The sequence below is a fragment of the Pleurodeles waltl genome, chromosome 3_1 (assembly GCF_031143425.1).
Source record: "Pleurodeles waltl isolate 20211129_DDA chromosome 3_1, aPleWal1.hap1.20221129, whole genome shotgun sequence".
NCBI classification, from domain to species: Eukaryota; Metazoa; Chordata; class Amphibia; order Caudata; family Salamandridae; genus Pleurodeles; species Pleurodeles waltl.
The window spans coordinates 1,762,503,992-1,762,524,031 of NC_090440.1; the positions used below are offsets into that span (position 1 = coordinate 1,762,503,992).

Here is a 20,040-nt window from a genome sequence, read left to right on the forward strand (position 1 = left end):
GAGTCTTTATTGTAATTAACCCTAAACCTCCTCTAGCCTTTTGCCCATGACCCAGAACAGCTTTTCACTGTTTTTCATGCACTCCAGTGCACAGAAATGCTGACATTGCGCATTCTCGGTGGAGGGAAACATATCGAGCCAAGGTTCTCCCCATATTGGTGGTCCAGCCACTTCCAGAAACACAAGGCCTCCTGGCCCAATGTTCATGAACCCACCCTCCCCTGTTTGTTGCAGTACCACATAGCAGTGGAGTTGTCCATGAGCAACTGTACCAGCCTCCCTCTCATGGACGGAAGGATGTTTTCCAGGCCCAAGATGATGGCTCTTAGCTCCAAAATATTAATTTGGAGCCGAGAGTTCAGAGGAGACCAGAGGCCTTTTATCTCCACCTCTCCGAGAAGGCCACCCCATTCGAGCAGTGATGCATTGGCCACCACTGGGGGGCTTTTGCAGTCTCCTCCAAAATCTGGACATGGTTAGAGAGATCCCCTAGATGTTATGTCCACTGAGACTTCAGGTCCCACTGCAGAGCCCACATATGCCACTAGTCATGTTCGACCAGAAGGATGCAGGAGGCCATCAGTCCAAGTAGCCTCAGAGTCAACCTCACTGACATCCAGGATCGGTTATGAAATACTGGGTTCATAGTATGAATGGCCTGAATTCTCTTTCTGGGAGAAAGGCACAAATCCAAACTGTGTCCAGAGTGGCTTCAATGAAGGGAAGGTCTGTGAAGGAGTCAGATGTGACTTAGTATGTTGCTAGTGAGCCCCAAAGATGAGAGGAGGTTCACCACAGTATACCAGTGGCTGATGACTGCCTGGGGTAAGCCCACCTTTAACAGCCAATTGTTGAGGTTGGTGGAAGACTGGCAATCCTGATCTCAGAAGGTGTGGTCTCTTTTATGAACACCTGTGGGCCAAAGGAGAGCACAGTAAATTGAAAATGCTCCAGCTTTACACAAACTGCAGATAGCGTTGAAGAGTCGTCAGGATGCGTATAAGGAAGAAGGTGTCCTGCAGGTTCAAAGCTACCATTCAGTCTCCATGGTGGAGGGCTGACAAGACCTAGGCCAGTGTGAGCATCTTCATTTTAACTTCAAGAGGAAGGTGTTGAGAGGATGCAGGTCTCCAATAGTACACAGGCCTCCATCTTTCTCCGGCACCAGAAGGTAACAGCTATAGCAACTATGTCTTAGTTCTGGTAGATGGTATAAGAGTTCAAGTACTCCAAAATTAAATAACAATGTAATTCTGTAGTGAGTCTTCCATTAAGTAACTCTTTTATTTCATGCAACTTAGCAAAATGTGCTAAAAAATCCTCAAGCAGGTTTCACAATCGTCAATCCCAAAGAGCATAACCAAAGAGATTTTCAAGCATCTATAGCCAAAGTGTTTTGTCTGTGTTGACTTTATCGCAGCTGACTTAAAAATCGCTGTAATGTCAAAATATATATATATTAAGCCAAATTCTAAACTGTACAAAGTGCTTGTGCCATCACCAAAATTCACTACGTGGACCACCTCACATGAGTGTCAAAACCATGCAACATGATCCGTACTATCACTATCCACTCCAGGGTAGTCAATTAACAATACCATTTGGCAACATTTAGCGAAAAAAGAAGTGGCAAAACTAGTGTATATGCAAAAGAAAGCCCAACAAATTAACACCAGGATTAATTGAGGCTGTGGTCTACTGATTATTCCCATATCACTCCAACCGATCATGCTTGCTCTCGAGGTCCTAGAATCTCTCCAGTACCTTGGGAGTACCTCATTGATCTAGCTCCTTCTCTATCATTTCAACCTTTGGAATGGAGCCCAGCTTGGAATTCTACCCACTGATAAAGATCTCAAAATCCACCCATCAATGCCAGCACACAACTTGAATGTCAACTCCACTTCAGACATTCTACTTTTCAAGCTCTGTCTGCACCTCATCCAGACCTGAATGTCAAGGAATTTGCCTAAAATGTAACCCAAATATAACCAAATTTCTCCTATTCATCAACCGAAATCAGTATTAACTAGCTGAAACATGGCTCAGCAAAAAGGAACTGGATGGTTTCAAAGCCCAACCATAGCCAAGCCACACGGATTTACCCCTGACACCATCCTCGCTGTCAAGGTACAAATCCCCAAGAAAACCCAAGGCGCCTTATTATCTACTAAAAAAACTATTTCTCCAGAAAGTGATTTAAGTACTGCTGTTTAAGTTCTTATACTCTCAGATAGTAATGCCCTGTAGCCTCCCCAACTATACACTGGCCTCCCTTAATAGTATCCTACACGTTGCCATGAGCCTCTTTAAGGCACTGAAGAAATATGGCATCATCAACACTGCCAGGATGGAGAACCACTGACTTGCCAGACAGGGCACACTAACTTTAAAGTCAGTTGCATCATCTAAACAACCACTGGACTGGCACCTGGCCTGTCTGACTGACAAGCTCACCATCATTGGTGACTCAACACACATACATCCAGGACCCCATATTGAAGAACAGAAAATGCAATGAAGCAAAAAAAAACTAGCCAACAGATCTTATCCCTCTATTTACCAAGGATCTGAATGACATCTCTGCATCCATTAGGTGCACCTCTACCCTTCTTCAAATATAAGAAAGGGCTCCTCTTTAAAGAACAGTACTTTGTGATGCAGGAAATAAAACACCTCCTTTCCAGAACCCAGCCACCACTCCCCACCTAGAATGACTCTTTGGTTGTATGCCTGCCTTTGACCTTGTGCAGAAGTTCATTGCCTTTTGGGTAGGATTGAGCTATAAAAATACCACATACATGAACACATAAACTGCTGAAGGAGATGCAAGGAGCCACTGGGGAGTTCCTTCTTCCCCCTATTCCAATGACCTCCCCACTTCAGTTTTTCATTAAACTGGTATCCCGGAAATGACAATGTGCAAGGATGAAAACAAGTACTGATGCCATTTGCTAAGTCTACACTTCCCCAAATTTGGGTCAGCACGAAAAACATTTACAGTTGCGATTTGCACAATTATGGGATTTGAGACTGCCACACCAAAGGCGCAGTGTGAATCAGAAATGTCTTTGGACTCACAATGTGCAATTTCCAGCTCATTCTGATTCAGAATAAGGGCTGGGAATGAGATATTCTTTCCCAACCTTCTTCCACATCGCAAAGCAATGTATGTAAATGGCATGCAACTGCAATTTTTGTTGCAAACCATTGGGTGGATTTATACACCAGAAAAGAGTGCTATACATTCACAAAACCAAAGCTGTTCATAAGGGAATATGAGGCAACACATACAGTTTCAGGGAGTGACCAACAGTTCTATTCCTCATGTTCCCCATAGTTTGAAATGTGGTTCACTGACGAAAGCCTGCAATGGGAGACAGTGTGGGAATTCTCTGTCCATGCCAGATAAGATGCATGTTTAATCAAACTTTTATCTAAGGGTCAGTATCATAACATCATGGTATTTTTGCAGTTCTTTCTAAAAGAACTAAAGCATCCCTCCTGGCTATGCTTTACATTAAACTAGTATAGGATCAGAATCCAAAACAAATGAAAGACACGCACTCATGGTGAGATAGAGCCAATGAAGCTCTATGACAGTGGATAGTTAAGGTAAGGGGCTCGCTAATGCCTCTGAGATCCTTGATCACAAGAACATTCATGTGTGATTTTAATACCAAAATAGATGCCTCATCATAAACAAAGCCCTCAATTCAGTCTCATTTGGTCTTTGGCTAACACATTTTGTGCTTGAATCAAAAATAGAGGGCCTGATTTAGATTTTGGTGGATGGGTTACTCCATCACAATGATCACGAATATCCCATTTGCAGAAATATAAATCCCATAGGACATAATGAGATGTTTATTTCAGCAGACAGGATATCCTTCACTGCTAAGATTGGGGAACCCATATGCCAAAATCTAAATCAGGCCCCCAGTGTTTTTAGGGCCAATAAGGATCCTGCTGTTCTCTGTGCTCTATTTGCAGTCCCTGAAATGGACAAAAAAATATTTGTGGGTGGTGAGGGAGTTGTTTTTTTCAGAACCGTAGGCATCAATCCTCTCACCGGCTCACTTGCGAATGACCTATAAAGGGAGGTCATTTTTGTTTTCACAATTTGAGGCTGTAGTTAACTACATTAACTGCCTGAAAGCTTGTAAGGAAAGGGAATGTGTTCATGTGTCTACTAGCAGTGGGTGTGCTATCATCTATGTGAGCAGAAAGAAACTTTGTTGCTGAGCTTTTGTTCAATCATATGGAGTTTTGTTGTATTACGGAACGTGGAACCCCATCAAGTCGGTATTATCCCATGGTATCCCATAGTAGAGGTGTGAATAAAGTATATTGTTTAAAAAAATGACCGCATATTTAGACCCTCCAAAGAAGATATTAAAAGACCCTGACAGTGAAGACAGCTCCACATTTGGGACCAATGGCGCATGAACTGTTGTAAACCCCATATTTGTAGATACCCTCTGAGGCATTGCAGAGAATTTCTTATCTGAAAAGGTACCTTGCAACCACTTCTAAAGACCCCAGAAGCCAGTGCCAGAAAAAGAGAAGGGCACTATTACAAACCTCCAATCCTTCCTGTTGCACTTCCTAATAGGTATATGAAATTATGTATCCTTGTGGTCTAAACAGATCATCCAGTCCTGGAGCACCAGGAAGATCTGTCAGGTTAATTTTCCTGAACTGTGCACAATAACTTGTTACAGAAACTAAGTCAAATATTGGACAAATGTCTCCAAAAACTGTTTTGGAGACAAGAAAATACAACTGGTAAAGTCCTCTGCATCTCTGGATAAGGGCAAATCTTTACATTGCCTGCGTTTTAATCAAAGGAAGAGACTTAGGGGGTCATTTCGACCTCAGCGGTCTTTTGACAAGACCGCTGAGGGACCGCCGTGCTGAAGACCGCCAGTGGTGGTGGTTTTCCGCTCGGCGTATTATGACTCGAGGGTGGGGGTAGGGGGTAGGGGGTGTTGGGGACGGACTCGGGGGAGGGGGCGGGGGGTGGCGGAGACCCCTATCAGTGCCAGGGAAGTAATTCCCTGGCACTGATAGTGCTTACCGCCATGGATTTCATGGCGGTTCCAAACCCCATGAAATCCATGGTGGTAAGCCGGGTCATGATACCGCCGGCGGTCTTGTGACGGCCGCCAGGCTGGAGACCCAAGTCTCCAGCCCAGCGGTCGTCTCCGCCATAGCGGTCTGATCGGAGAAGTGGCGGATGACCATGACCATTCCAAAAGTTAGATTGTCATGCTTTTGGTGGAGAAGAGGGATTATGAAGCTATAAGCAAAGATGGGAACCTACAATATTCACTTCTAAGCTATGTCTACAATCTGAAACTATTTTCCACCTCTGCAGGAAAATTAAGACCTGTCCCTACACCTCTGTGTCATGCAGTTTGGCGATTAAGGGCCTCACTTAGATCCTGGTTAACAGTCTGTTGGTCTGCAAAGGGAAATAGAGGTCATGACCTATACCACTCTACTGGAGCATTGTCTGGCCTTTTTGAGATCCTCACCTGCATGGCAGGGATCTTGGTATTGTAAAGGGGGTGGCCACTATAGCTGCCCCATCTCTAGCACTGAGGTTTAGCCAAGTGAGTATCATGCTTTAAGTGCTGGCTCGGAAAACTTTTTTCTTCAGAAACAACAAACTCCCAAAGCATGAGTCTGGTTTCTCTGTACAAAACAGAAACGCACCTGACCCACAGGGTGTTTTACCCCTGCAGGTCAGGGATTCCTATGTATGGAGATTATTCTGGCTTCCTTAGGGCAGGATTACTATCAACGTTATTGGTGGCCCCTGGGCAGACGGGCCCTTGGGTCAAAGGTTTAAACCAGCAAAGCCAGCAGAAGTTCCACCAGTGTAAATCTAGAACTTACCCTTTAAAGAGAGTGGGGAACTGCAAATTTGGTTGGGAGGCACCACCACTCATTTACAATTGTGCTATCCTCCACCAAACACTAAATTAGGCTCTAATTTCTAAAAGAAAAAGAGGTTTTAATTTGATTGGAAAATGATCATTCAACAGCTCTGCTGCATCTGTAGACACTCCTTCTATTCTCTCATCTTAACCAGTGTGTAGGCCTTTATTACTGCAGATGGGGTTGTAGTCTGATAAAGTCTGGCCAATTGTAATCCTGCATTTTTGCTATTGCTGATGGATCTATCCTGCAAGGAGGTCAGACCTATGGATATGTTCTCAAGCACATGCTTTGGAACTCCGCCTTCATAAGAGGTACCCATTGGGCCAGAATTTCTGTAGGATGATTAATTAGCCAGTGTTTGAGTCAAAGGTGTGGAGACCAACTGTGAACCTCAGAATTACCTTATTTGTTATTGTCAGGAAGGTCCGGGAAACCCCAAATCTGAGTTCAACCCAAACAGTACCTCCATGTTCCCAATGTTTGTGGGCTTGGAACTTTCTGGACACTTGTCAGAATTGATTTCAGCTATTCTTTTCTTACCAGTTTTCAAAATGTCAGTGGCTGCAGTTGGATGGATGTCAAGACATCTAGACCAGCTGTGTGGGGCCTGATGCCTTATGCACTCACTTTGTGACCTACATGGGGCAGGACTTTGAGGTCCAGGCTGACCCTGCACCTTCAGTAGGAGGCCAGGGGCTGAAGACATTTGTGTGATCATGGCACGAAGCTGCAGCGTAGCCAAAGTGTCAGCAATGTCAGAGGCTTTGGCAGGTGAGGCTGCACTTGCAAATGTCTCCAGATAGGTTGGGTCGCAGTTGGAATAGCAGCCTTCTCACTGTCGTAAATAAATTACATCAACATTTTTTTAAAGGAAGTCTTAGAAGTGGGATGACTATGTCCCAACTTCAAAAGGCATTCTCATCCAGAAAAATGCCAGGGGGAGTGGAACTCTGAAGGGATGCACATAGGAATATGAACCCTCTTGAAACTGAGATTACCTAAAGTAGTACCTGCTTTGAAGAGAGACAAACTATTACCCTTTTCCTCTACAGGAGTGGCACTATCAAGGGCCTCTGCTTCCTTTTTCTCACCATCTGTTAGATCACCTTCTTGGTCCTTGGGCTCATGATCAGATAAATAATCTGCAAAGAAAAATAGTAAGCGTTTAATGACTGTGCACAAAGAGAAGTCAGCAAAAGATTATTGACTGTACACATTGGGAAGTGGCAAAGGAATTAAGACTATGCAAAAAGAGAAGCCGGCAAAAGATTAATGACTGTGTACAAACAGAAGCAGGCAAAGCATTAATAACTGTACACAAAAGGAGACTAGAGCAGAGAGTAAACATGGAGTTAGAGTCCAGAGAGGCAAGCATACAAAGAGTAAACATGGAGCTACAGAAGAGAGTAGAACAAAGCTGCTCCAATTTATCTCAGTGGAGAATGGACTCTACTACAGTTTACCTTGCCCCTATGTATGGCATGCCAGACACACTTCTTACATTCCTGGACTTTCCCCAAACATCTAACATTTTTGATGTTTTAGGATATTTTCATGAGTGCGGATCTCCTGTGTTCATTATCTTCTATGCAGTGTCAAGCTGGCTAGTTATTGCAAAATAAGCAGAACAGTTGCACAATCTCACAATAGTCCTTCAACATTTTCATCAGTCCACATTTAGACTTTGAAAGCAATATACACTGAAGGAATAAAATGAAAAAGGTGCTTACCAAGGGTATTACAGGTCAGTAGACAAAATACTGGGGTGAAAAACCACAGCCTCTGCCACCCTACCTGCAGACTACCTCCCACAAGTTTTGACACTGGTGTAACAGCACTTTTGTCACTGAAACAGCTTCCAGTGACACAGAAACAGCCCTTTCAAAACTATGGGCCTTATTACGACCTCAACAGAGGGTTTTCCTTCATCACAAATGTGACAGATATCCAGTCTGCCTTATTATGATCCCATCATATTCTACGGAGATCGTAGTATGGCGAATGGGATTTCCGTCACATTTGTGATGGAGGAAACCCCTATGTCAAGGTCCTAATAAGGCCCTATGTCTCCTGTTCATTTGCTCCATCATATGGGCACTGGATTGACACAACAATGCTATGACACAGAAACCAGGACAATCCCTGAACTTCCTTCGAAAGGGTCATGGATTTCATCCTCTCTTCTCAACATGTAATTTAATACTAGTGATAACATCAGACTACATTAGATGATCTCATTTAAAGTCATCTAGAGGGGCAAGTCACTTCCAATTCCATGTGTATATAATAAAAGTATTCCACAAGTGGCCTACAAGCCAAGAATTTGCATATTACATGCCTGTATCCCCAAACTTTGAGGTAGGCACCCATCCCTACTTTCTCTTAATACGGAGAAGGCTTCAAACAGCAGTACATCATCAAACATTTTGTAAATATCTATTTTTGTCCCCTTTCTGAAATGCCTGACCCTCTCCTGAATTGGAAACAAAGTTAAATAGTATTGTGTCTTTAGAACTATTGATATTTTCATCAAGTTAGAGAGAACTGCAAGTGAAGAAACAGGTTCACTGTGGTCTACTGTTAATTCTGATACCTGGTGTTGGAGATGCTTCCATCAACCAATGTATCAGATAGGGACAGATGTGGAACCCATGCTACAACTCTTTAGTCAAAGGAACCACTTTGCACTGAAAGTGCTGCGTGCCAAAGATAACATGTAAAACATGTATTTGCATGACCTGAATTTGAAAAGAGGCTTCTTGAAGAGCTAATGTTACCTATAGTCTCATATTACAAGCTAGGGTCTACTGCTTGCAAAATAACAATCTTGATCTTTTCTTTTGAAGAAACGTGAGTCGTTGCCTTCAGTCTAGGACAAGCCACTTTTGTAGTTAAGGCTATCCTTTCCACTAATAAACTCCATATCCATAAAAGGAGATTGAGTAGCACACTGCCAGGCATACCAGCACGCAATTCAGAGATGTACTGTGGTAAACACAGTGCATGATAACACTCACTTTCATTGAAAGTCTTTAGTTTTCACCATTGTTGGTGCAGTCAGTGCTGTGTCTCTCTAGAGGCATGTTTCAGGATATTTGTCCTTCTTGAGTAGAGAGTAACTCTTTAAATTTAGGAGTGCTGGCAATGCTGCTCACAGTTTTTATAGTCTTCCGTACCACTCCCAGTGCACAGGTCCAGCCCAATGAGCTTGTCTGTCCAATAACTCAGCAAGGAACCAATAACAAAAGGGGAAGGGAGTACACTGCCTTACATGCCAGCACACAATTCGCCCAGATGCACTGGGGTAAATGCAGTGCATGATAACACTTCCCAACAGATTTATCTCCACTGATACACGCCATATCATGTTGCTCTAGTTTGAATACTAACATACCAGAAAGTCCTATTCCAAAAGCTTGTATAGAATTCCAGGATGTATTCAGTGATAAAGGTGCTGACTTATTGCCTTTTCACAGGGAATATGATTGTGCAATAGGACTGGATCAGAATGCCAAAATCCTACATGTTAGATATACATTTGAACAAATACACTGATAGGAATTTAACAAACTAGCTTGTTAGAAGTTTCCCACCACCAGAAAGTGTACCCATTTTCACCGTCCCCAATGAATTGGTGATGTGGACCCTGTGTGAATTATCAAGAACTATTAGAACAAGCCCACACTGCCAAGGACCTCAACAAGGTAGACTTGAGAAGAACTTATAGTTTAGTCCAAATAAAAGCTGCTGGCAAATGGAAAACGGATAATATTATGAACTACGGTCACTTTGAATGTTTGGTCATGCCTTTTGGACTATACAATGCACAAGACTTTCCAGCACTTGGTGAATGATATATTTAGATACATTTTAGACATTTGAATGTATTTTAATGACATTTTAATTTTTTTACCAGATTTAAAAACCCAGTGACTAACTGTGTAAGAAGTCCTAAAATGCTTAAGAGCTCACTCTTTGAATGCTAACTTGCAGAAAGGCATATTTAAAATTCACAAAGCCACTCGTGGGGTTCACCCAACCTGACAGAGGAATTAGCATAGGTCCAAGAAAAGGTGTCAGCAGAGGCAGAGTGGCAAATACCCATCAATGTAAATGTTATACAGAATTATAAGATTTACAAACTTTTCATTCACTTTTTTAGTACCCATTATTCAGCTAAACAAGGAGGACATTTATTTTCAATTTAGTTGAGCTCCGCAAGAAGCCTTTGAAGACTGCATTCTCTACACCTCCTATTGTTAGGCTTATAGATCAGAATTACCTTTCACTGTGTAAACTAGTGTGTCTTTATTTGCACTGGGACTATGAAGTCTCTGAAAGATCCTTTTGATTGAAGCTATGCATCCAGTAGCTTTTTTCTTGTGTGTGTTAACCGCCACTCAGTAGAATTGCACCATGTAAGGAAATGCCTCCTTGGCATGGTTGCCCCCTGACTTTTTGCCTTTGCTGATGCTATGTTTACAATTGAAAGTGTGCTGAGGCCTGCTAAAGAGGCCCCAGCACCAGTGTTCTTTCCCTAACCTGTACTTTTGTATCCACAATTGGCAGACCCTGGCATCCAGATAAGTCCCTTGTAACTGGTACTTCTAGTACCAAGGGCCCTGATGCCAAGGAAGGTCTCTAAGGGCTGCAGCATGTCTTATGCCACCCTGGAGACCTCTCACTCAGCACAGACACACTGCTTGCCAGCTTGTGTGTGCTAGTGAGAACAAAACGAGTAAGTCGACATGGCACTCCCCTCAGGGTGCCATGCCAGCCTCTCACTGCCTATGCAAGTATAGGTCAGTCACCCCTCTAGCAGGCCTTACAGCCCTAAGGCAGGGTGCACTATACCATAGGTGAGGGTACCAGTGCATGAGCATGGTACCCCTACAGTGTCTAAACAAAACCTTAGACATTGTAAGTGCAGGGTAGCCATAAGAGTATATGGTCTGGGAGTTTGTCAAACACGAACTCCACAGCACCATAATGGCTACACTGAAAACTGGGAAGTTTGGTATCAAACTTCTCAGCACAATAAATGCACACTGATGCCAGTGTACATTTTATTGCAAAATACACCCCAGAGGGCACCTTAGAGGTGCCCCCTGAAACTTAACCGACTGTCTGTGTAGGCTGACTAGTTCCAGCAGCCTGCCACACTAGAGACATGTTGCTGGCCCCATGGGGAGAGTGCCTTTGTCACTCTGAGGCCAGTAACAAAGCCTGCACTGGGTGGAGATGCTAACACCTCCCCCAGGCAGGAGCTGTAACACCTGGCGGTGAGCCTCAAAGGCTCACCCCTTTGTCACAGCCCAGCAGGGCACTCCAGCTTAGTGGAGTTGCCCGCCCCCTCCGGCCACGGCCCCCACTTTTGGCGGCAAGGCTGGAGGGAACAAAGAAAGCAACAAGGAGGAGTCACTGGCCAGTCAGGACAGCCCCTAAGGTGTCCTGAGCTGAAGTGACTCTAACTTTTAGAAATCCTCCATCTTGCAGATGGAGGATTCCCCCAATAGGGTTAGGATTGTGACCCCCTCCCCTTGGGAGGAGGCACAAAGAGGGTGTACCCACCCTCAGGGCTAGTAGCCATTGGCTACTAACCCCCCAGACCTAAACACGCCCTTAAATTTAGTATTTAAGGGCTACCCTGAACCCTAGAAAATTAGATTCCTGCAACTACAAGAAGAAGGACTGCCTAGCTGAAAACCCCTGCAGAGGAAGACCAGAAGACGACAACTGCCTTGGCTCCAGAAACTCACCGGCCTGTCTCCTGCCTTCCAAAGATCCTGCTCCAGCGACGCCTTCCAAAGGGACCAGCGACCTCGACATCCTCTGAGGACTGCCCCTGCTTCGAAAAGACAAGAAACTCCCGAGGACAGCGGACCTGCTCCAAGAAAGGCTGCAACTTTGTTTCCAGCAGCTTTGAAAGAACCCTGCAAGCTCCCCGCAAGAAGCGTGAGACTTGCAACACTGCACCCGGCGACCCCGACTCGGCTGGTGGAGATCCGACACCTCAGGAGGGACCCCCGGACTACTCTCCGACTGTGAGTACCAAAACCTGTCCCCCCTGAGCCCCCACAGCGCCGCCTGCAGAGGGAATCCCGAGGCTTCCCCTGACCGCGATTCCTTGAATCCAAAACCCGACGCCTGGGAGAGACCCTGCACCCGCAGCCCCCAGGACCTGAAGGACCGGACTTTCACTGGAGAAGTGACCCCCAGGAGTCCCTCTCCCTTGCCCAAGCAGAGGTTTCCCCGAGGAACCCCCCCCTTGCCTGCCTGCAGCGCTGAAGAGATCCGTTGATCTCTCATAGACTAACACTACAAACCCGACGCTTGTTTCTACACTGCACCCGGCCGCCCCCGCGCTGCTGAGGGTGAAATTCCTGTGTGGGCTTGTGTCCCCCCCGGTGCCCTACAAAACCCCCCTGGTCTGCCCTCCGAAGACGCGGGTACTTACCTGCTGGCAGACTGGAACCGGGGCACCCCCTTCTCCATTGAAGCCTATGTGTTTTGGGCACCACTTTGAACTCTGCACCTGACCGGCCCTGAGCTGCTGGTGTGGTGACTTTGGGGTTGCTCTGAACCCCCAACGGTGGGCTACCTTGGACCAAGAACTGAACCCTGTAAGTGTCTTACTTACCTGGTAAAACTAACAAAAACTTACCTCCCCCAGGAACTGTGAAAATTGCACTAAGTGTCCACTTTTAAAGTAGCTATTTGTCAATAACTTGAAAAGTATACATGCAATTGAAATGATTCAAAGTTCCTAAAGTACTTACCTGCAATACCTTTCGAATGAGATATTACATGTAGAATTTGAACCTGTGGTTCTTAAAATAAACTAAGAAAATATATTTTTCTATACAAAAACCTATTGGCTGGATTTGTCTCTGAGTGTGTGTACCTCATTTATTGTCTATGTGTATGTACAACAAATGCTTAACACTACTCCTTGGATAAGCCTACTGCTCGACCACACTACCACAAAATAGAGCATTAGTATTATCTATTTTTACCACTATTTTACCTCTAAGGGGAACCCTTGGACTCTGTGCATGCTATTCCTTACTTTGAAATAGCACATACAGAGCCAACTTCCTACACACCATATATGATAAAGACCTACTAGCAATTAAAGAAGCCATTGCTGACTAGCGTCATCATCCGGAGGAAGCTTTGCAAGTAGTGACTGTGTGGACTGATCACATAAATGTAGGATTTCTATAGTTCATGAAATGGACAAACTCCCGGGAGGGCGGTATATGCTGTTCTGCTTGAAATGTCAGTATCTCATCACTTACAGACCAGTGAAAAGATATGGAAAAACTGACATTGACAATTTAAACCTGAAAGCCGCAATAATGAATGACCCTCACTGTATTAGAATTCCTGTGAGACTATGGCAGACCAGTCCATGGAATATGGAGTGACTAAAAGTCAAGGCGATGGGGCTTCTAGGTCCTGAATGGAAGAAGTGTTTTATGAGCTGTTCACTTCCTCTGAGAAGGTGCCTGGTAACCTCTTATATTGTATTGACTCCTTCATTGTTGCTATAGCTCTTTCACAGGACCATTCGCTCTTTATGTTTATTGTTTTTTCTCATTTTGTGGCTTCCATGGTTTCCTTACTAACGCCTGAACTTTAGCCTGCTTACGGATTACAATTTGGCTTAGTTTGGTGTGTTTTGCTCCTTGCTTTCTGTTTTCCATCATTCATTCAACATGAATTTTATAACTCCTGACACCATTGTCTTCCTCAGCAATGACTTAGTATAGCAAATGGGTTCCCCACGTTCAGTCCTCTAGTATGTTTTGTATATGATGTCTTAATTTTTTTTTTCTTTTTACTGTGAATGAATCTCACTCCCTGAGTCTCACGCATGGTAACTGTACTGAGCATGTTAACCACCAGTGTCCGCATTTTATGATAAGTTTACTACTGTGCAACATGGGTAAGAGGCACTGGGCTTTTACATGTTAACACAGTTGCACACGGCCTGTACATTTGAGACTCCCTTGTCCGCAGCCCTGAATCTCCACACAGGTAGCCTGCAATAAAAGAAAGTCTCCAAGGACAGGAGCATGGGCCTCCTCTCTGAGCAAACTTCTGGCCCTGGAGATCCCCTCTCCTGGGGCCCACCACAATTAATTTCTATCCTGCAGACCCTGTCTTCTAGGGCCGGATAAGAAAAACAAGCCAGGAGCCCAACAAGCCTCAACAGTCCCACTGCATTGCCTCATGCTCTTGTGCCAGTGACTGCGGAGAGGCGCAGCAGAAACACAACATGAAGCATGCGCAAACCATCACATGTCCCGGCAATCAATCCTACCAGTAGGGCAGGGAGCTGGGGGGGCAGCGCAGGTGTAGGCTCTTTGCAATGCCCCTGACCTTTGCAGCACTGGGTGCCCGTGGGCCCTGGACTAACAAGAAAAAAAAGGAGACAATGGAAATACTGTGGTGGAGGCTGCAGAGGGAGAGCAGCTTCATGCTCTGAAGTATTCATAAAAATGGGCCATGGTGCACCTGATGATGTATGTGAGGGGCCCACCAACCTCACCTGCTGCCCACCACTTGCCTTCACAACTCATCAACCTTTACAACTTGTTTACACACTTTTCTTCTTTGTAGTATCCCAAGGAGGCACAGGGGCACCACTAATGTTATATTCAGGTGTTGTGAAAAGGCTGCCTGATGTGCAGTAGCCTCCAGAAGGGTTTTCATTCAAATTAACCCTAAACCTCCTGGGCCCCTATGCCCATGACCCCAGGAGTGGTTTTCACTGTTTTTCAAGCACTCAATGCACGTAAGTGCTGATATTGTGCATTCTCTGCGGTAGCAAACATATCAAGCCAAGATTCTCCCCATTCACACAAAGGACCTTGGTCATTGAGCCAATCCGAGGCACAAGGCCTCCTGGCACAAGGTCCATGAATTCACCCTGCCCTGTTTGATGCAGTACCACATAGCAGTGGAGTTGTCCATGAGCAACTGTACCAGTCTCCATCTGATGGACAGAAGGACATTTTTCAGGCCCAAGAGGATGGCCGTTAGCTCCAGGAGTGCCAAGAGTTCACAGGAGACAACATGCCTCTTACCTCCACCTCTCCCACATGGCCACCTCATCTGGGCAGCAATGCATCACTGATGGGATTTTGCAGTCTCCTCCAAAATCTGGATGTGGTTAGAGAGATCCCCTTGATCTTGTGGCCACTGAGACTTCAAGCACTGCAGAGCTTGCATATGCCACTAGGCATGCTCGACCAGAAGGATGCAGGAGGCCATCATTCCAAGCAGCCTTAGAGTCAACCTCACTGAAATCTAGGATCGAATCTGAAATATTGAGTTCATAGCCTGATTGTCCTAACTTCTCTTTCTTGGAGAAAGGCACAAAACCAAACCATTTCCAGAATGGCTTGAATTAAGAGGAGGTCTGAGAAAGAGTCAGATGTGACTCTGACATACTGCTAGTAAGCCCCAATGATGACAGGAGGTTCACCACAGTCTACCAGTGGCTGATGACTGCTTGGGGCAAGCCCGCCTTCAACAGCCAGTTGTTGAGGTAGGTGGAAGACTGTCATCCCTGACCTCCGAAGGTGTGATGCCACAACTGCCATCACTTTCGTGAACATCTAAGGGCCAAAGGGGAGCACAGCAAAATGAAAATGCTCCAGCCCTACCACAAACTGCAGGTACTGCTGAAGAGTCTGCAGGATGGGTATATGGAAGTAAGTGTCCTGCAGGTCTGAAGCTACCATCCAGTCTCCATGGTCAGAGGCTGACAGGACGTGAGCTAGTGCGACCATCTTCAATTTTTCCTTCCAGAATAAGGCGTTGAGAGGGTGTAGGCCTAAAATAGTACACAGACCTCCGTCTTTCTCAGGCACCGGAAAGTAGCAGGATTATCAACCATGTCTTACTTCTGGTAGATGATATAAGATTTCAAGCACTCCAGAATTAAATCACAATGTAATTTTTAACTGAGTCTTCCATCAAGTAAGTCTTCCATTTCATGCAACTTGGCAAAATGTTCTAAAACAATCCTCAAGCAGGTTTCACAATCTTCAATCTCAAAACAAGAAAACTAAAGAGATTTTCAAGAATTCACAGCCAACACATGTTTCATCTGCATTGAATATATAGCAGCAGACTTCATCAGGACTATAATGTCGAAATATATGTGACAAATTCTAAACTGTACAAAGTGCTTGTGCCATCACCAAAATTCACTGCTTGAACCACCTCACATGAGTGTCAAAACCATGCACCACCATCCCTTCTATCACTGTCCACTCCAGGGCAGTGAATTGCCAACACCATTTGGCAACACTCAGTGGAAAAAAGGAAACTTGAAAAGTGGTAAAGCAACTGCATAAGCAAAGGAAAGCCCAAACAACTAGCGCCAGGACTAAGAAGTGAAGCTTAACATCCATTGCTCACCTTCATTTAAAATATCAAGCAAATTAATTGCCTATTAGAGGCAACAGTAGTAAAATCTTCATTGCCGCTACAAGCATGGAGGCGAATGGCAACACTGGTGCAATGGCCTACCTGATACAATCTGTGGTGCTCAAATCACAACAAATTATGAAACTAGCAGTGTCCTGAACGTTCTGAAAGGCCTGAGCTAGTACAGATCGGAGATCCCTGGTGGCACAGGGAAGACTTGAGCTGCTGAGTCCCAAATGGCATGGGAGTGGCATCCCAGGAGACAGCTGGCATTCACTGAACAGAAAGCCAGGCTAGAGGAAGAAAAAGCTTGTTTCCCAAATGTCTTGACTCGCTTGGATTCCCTATCAGGGGGAGTAGTCAGAAAAGTGTTGGGGTTAGAAATGCTTCTGGATTTGTACACAACTAAACATTTGACCAAGGAACGCAGAGTTGCCTGGGGCAGGGCCATGATGTGTTGCTATTTGCCTGTTGGTTGGTGGCCAGATCAGGTTTTGGCCCAGGTGCACTTGTATCTGTTAGTGCCACATTAAATGGCACAAAGGGATCAGAAAATGTTTGCCCCATCTGGATGTCTTCCGTCAGCACAATTTTTAACCTCCAAAGGTGGGGAGCTAGAAGTCAAAGGCTTCAGCCGCCCTAAGCGTCATCACAAAACCTGATTCAGTGGAAGTATTGAGACAGGTGACCTCCTGCAAGTCATCATACAAAATGTCCTCAGTGCAGGGCTGAGCAAACTCATCACCCAGTTCATAACCGTTGCCTGAGTCTATGCCGAAAAGGTTTGTGTTCTCCTTTATAGAGGCGGCAAATTGAGCAGGGTATGTGGTGACTCAACAGCGGGTACAGTTTTGATAAAGGAGGGACCAGTGCCAACTCTGAGTCGGAGAGTACTATAGGTATCTCATCATCTGGTGTCGATGGATTCAGCTCTGGCATCAAAGTTCCAGGAACTGGTATGGACCACAGTGTCGGATGCGGGGTCGGAGCCAGAGAAGTCTTCATGAACATGAAGGGCCCCGCTGGTGCCGAGGGAAAACCTACCAGTGGTACTCCACCAGAGGGAGGGCCTTCCAGGTACTCCGGGCCTGAAGACCTAATAGGGGAAGTCAGCAAAAACAGTAGAGTCAGAGCATGGCCTTGCAGTCTATTTAGGACTGACGGTCAGCCCCAGAAACTTGGGTTGTGTTAGAACCAGTTGTGGGATTGGCTCTGAAGTCTTCAGACTCCAGGAGCGAGAATGAGAGCCATAGTGCCATCCCTCCTCTCCCACCTTCCTAGGTGAATGAAAGGGGTGAGGGGACCAAGACCCACTCAAATTTTTGTGGATCTTTTTGGACTTATCAGATGCTTTAGATCTCAGCAAAGATCATCTCTAAAAGGACTTCATTGGCTTCTGGAGTGAAAAAGGGACTGAATCTTTGCATTGGACTGCAACTTTGACCAGTCTTGTTGCAGGTCTTCTCATGTTTACAATGTAGAGTTTTACCTCACTTCCCCAGGTGTTTTTCTGCTTTGTTGACATGCAGTCACTGCAGGCCTTAGAGTCATGACCTCGCAGACCACAGGCAGATATCTGTTTGCAACTGTCCCTACAAGGCTCGAAACCTGTCATTTTTGTTGGTGGCATTCCTTTTCACACTATACATTTTTGACAAAGTATCTGAGGTAAATGCCTCTGAGAAATGAGAGCTCCTGATCTGTGTCTGGTGGTGCAGAAAGAAAGGAACTGATGTCAGTGGACAGGAATTACGACTTTATATGCCCTGCACATAATTTCCAGAGCTGACAGCATCAGTGCACAGTTGCACAGTGCCACCTACCGGCATGCATAGGTACTATTGAAATGTTTTCAGATCCAGTCTGACACCTGAGGTATATTCAAAGGGTGAGGAATCAGCATCTAGAAAACTTTATCAGAACTGTGTTGCAGAAGTCACAAATGCATGTGCTAAATGCTAATATTGTTTGGAGTGCCAGTTAAGAAATGTTGTTTACTTATTGTTACTCTTCCATGTGATCCACATTTTGTTTTGTAGACACGCCAACCTGTATTTCAAATACTGCACATAATCAAATGTAGAACTGTATAAATACAAGATTTATATTAATATTTGAAATCTAATGCAATTCACATCGAAAAATATAGCTACGTTTTGTGGCCTGTAGTAAGTTAAGAAAAACTCAAAAACTGTTTTGATTTGGTTTCAAATACTTGATTGACAATCTGAATATTGAACAATGAATTCTTATAACTGGTAGTTCTGTTTTTATTCGATTTAATAATATGTCATGTAGTTGACTTTATTGATGTAGAATTAGTTTGACAAAGCCAGTAAGCCTCCCACATATATATATTTCTATATATACAGATTACCTACTGGCAGTGCCAGTAGGTAGTTATAGTTAGGACCTACTTACCATAGGAAAAGCATGTTTTGTTTTGCCTATAACTTTGAGGCTGTTTGACGAATCTTCAGGAAATTTTCAAAATAAGTTTCCTGGTTACTTTAGCTGCTGTCTGGAAAGTTTTGGGGTGATCCATCAACCATGGGCGCAGAAAAAGGTGGGGTCCCAAAACATGTTTTCCCAATGCAATTTCCCATAGGGACTACAGTCCAAACCGCTGAACAGATTTACACCAAACTTGGCAGAAAGCTATATTTTGGTCCAGAAAGATCTCTTTTTGTAATTTGGTGCAAACCTGTTCAGTAGTTTTTGCATTATTAAAGAAAAAATAAATACAGATATCTAGGGTCGTGGAGGGTCCGCGTATCCGACAGATCTCATGCGGAGATCTGATTGGCTACCAACAGTTCACCAGGAAGTATTGGTAGCCATCGTGAGACTAATTCGAGTCCCAAGAAAAAAGTAAAATAAATAAACAGAAGGTGTCAGGAATCTTACCCGGCTTTTCTGTTGGAGTGAAGATAGAGGTCACAGCATCAGGTCCCCACTTCCGAACTGAAGGGAAAGCCCCAACAATGCCAAAGCCAAACCAGACCAATGGGGAAGAGGGGAGGAGATAAATAAATAACAGATGACATCCACCAGAAGACTGCGCTGCAGGAGATATGTCTGTCTAGGGCTTAGCTACGTGTCTCTCCCTATGGATAAAGATAAGCAATATATCAATAATCTGATACATATCATCCCACCCTTTAACCTTCCGTCTAAGTTCATGTGGACATAGCTAAAATAGGTACCTGTTGTCCCCCCTTTTCCAATATAAAGTAGTGGAGAAGTCTAAATGGCACTGTCAGCAAATCTAGAGATACAAGAGGAACAATTGTCAATGGTAAATAAACACAATAATATTGTTTCACACACACATATATGTACTTAAAAAACAAAGGTTACAGGGACGTTATAGTTAGGCTCACATTTTAAACATACCAAACCATAGAAATTCACCAGTTATAGTTATCTCAAGTAACTATATAACTCATGCCGTAAGGTAACTTAACTCGCACCCCGCTGTGCACAGTTATCTGATTAATAATTTTACTGCAGATGACACAGTGTCATTATCAATGATGTTATCAAAGATGTCATGAGTGCATAACATGTGAGGTAATTAGCGAGGGTGCGGATTATATTTACCCTAGGGCACGAGTTATGTCAAGGAAGATATGGTGTTCTATA

At 44.4% G+C, this 20,040-nt stretch overlaps 1 protein-coding gene across 7 annotated transcripts in view; it reads right to left on the minus strand.

Annotated features, from left to right (window-relative positions):
- The window catches only part of NME9 (NME/NM23 family member 9), a 466,976-nt gene that overhangs the window by 148,989 nt on the left and 297,947 nt on the right, over positions 1 to 20,040 (minus strand). For 4 of the 7 annotated variants that reach the window (XM_069225744.1, XM_069225745.1, XM_069225749.1 and 1 more), the window contains one exon: positions 6,960 to 7,091. In XM_069225744.1, the coding sequence (XP_069081845.1) occupies positions 6,960 to 7,091 (132 nt within the window). The remainder of the gene's footprint in view (positions 1 to 6,959; positions 7,092 to 20,040) is intronic. The other 3 variants (XM_069225746.1, XM_069225750.1, XM_069225747.1) reach the window with 2 other exon arrangements.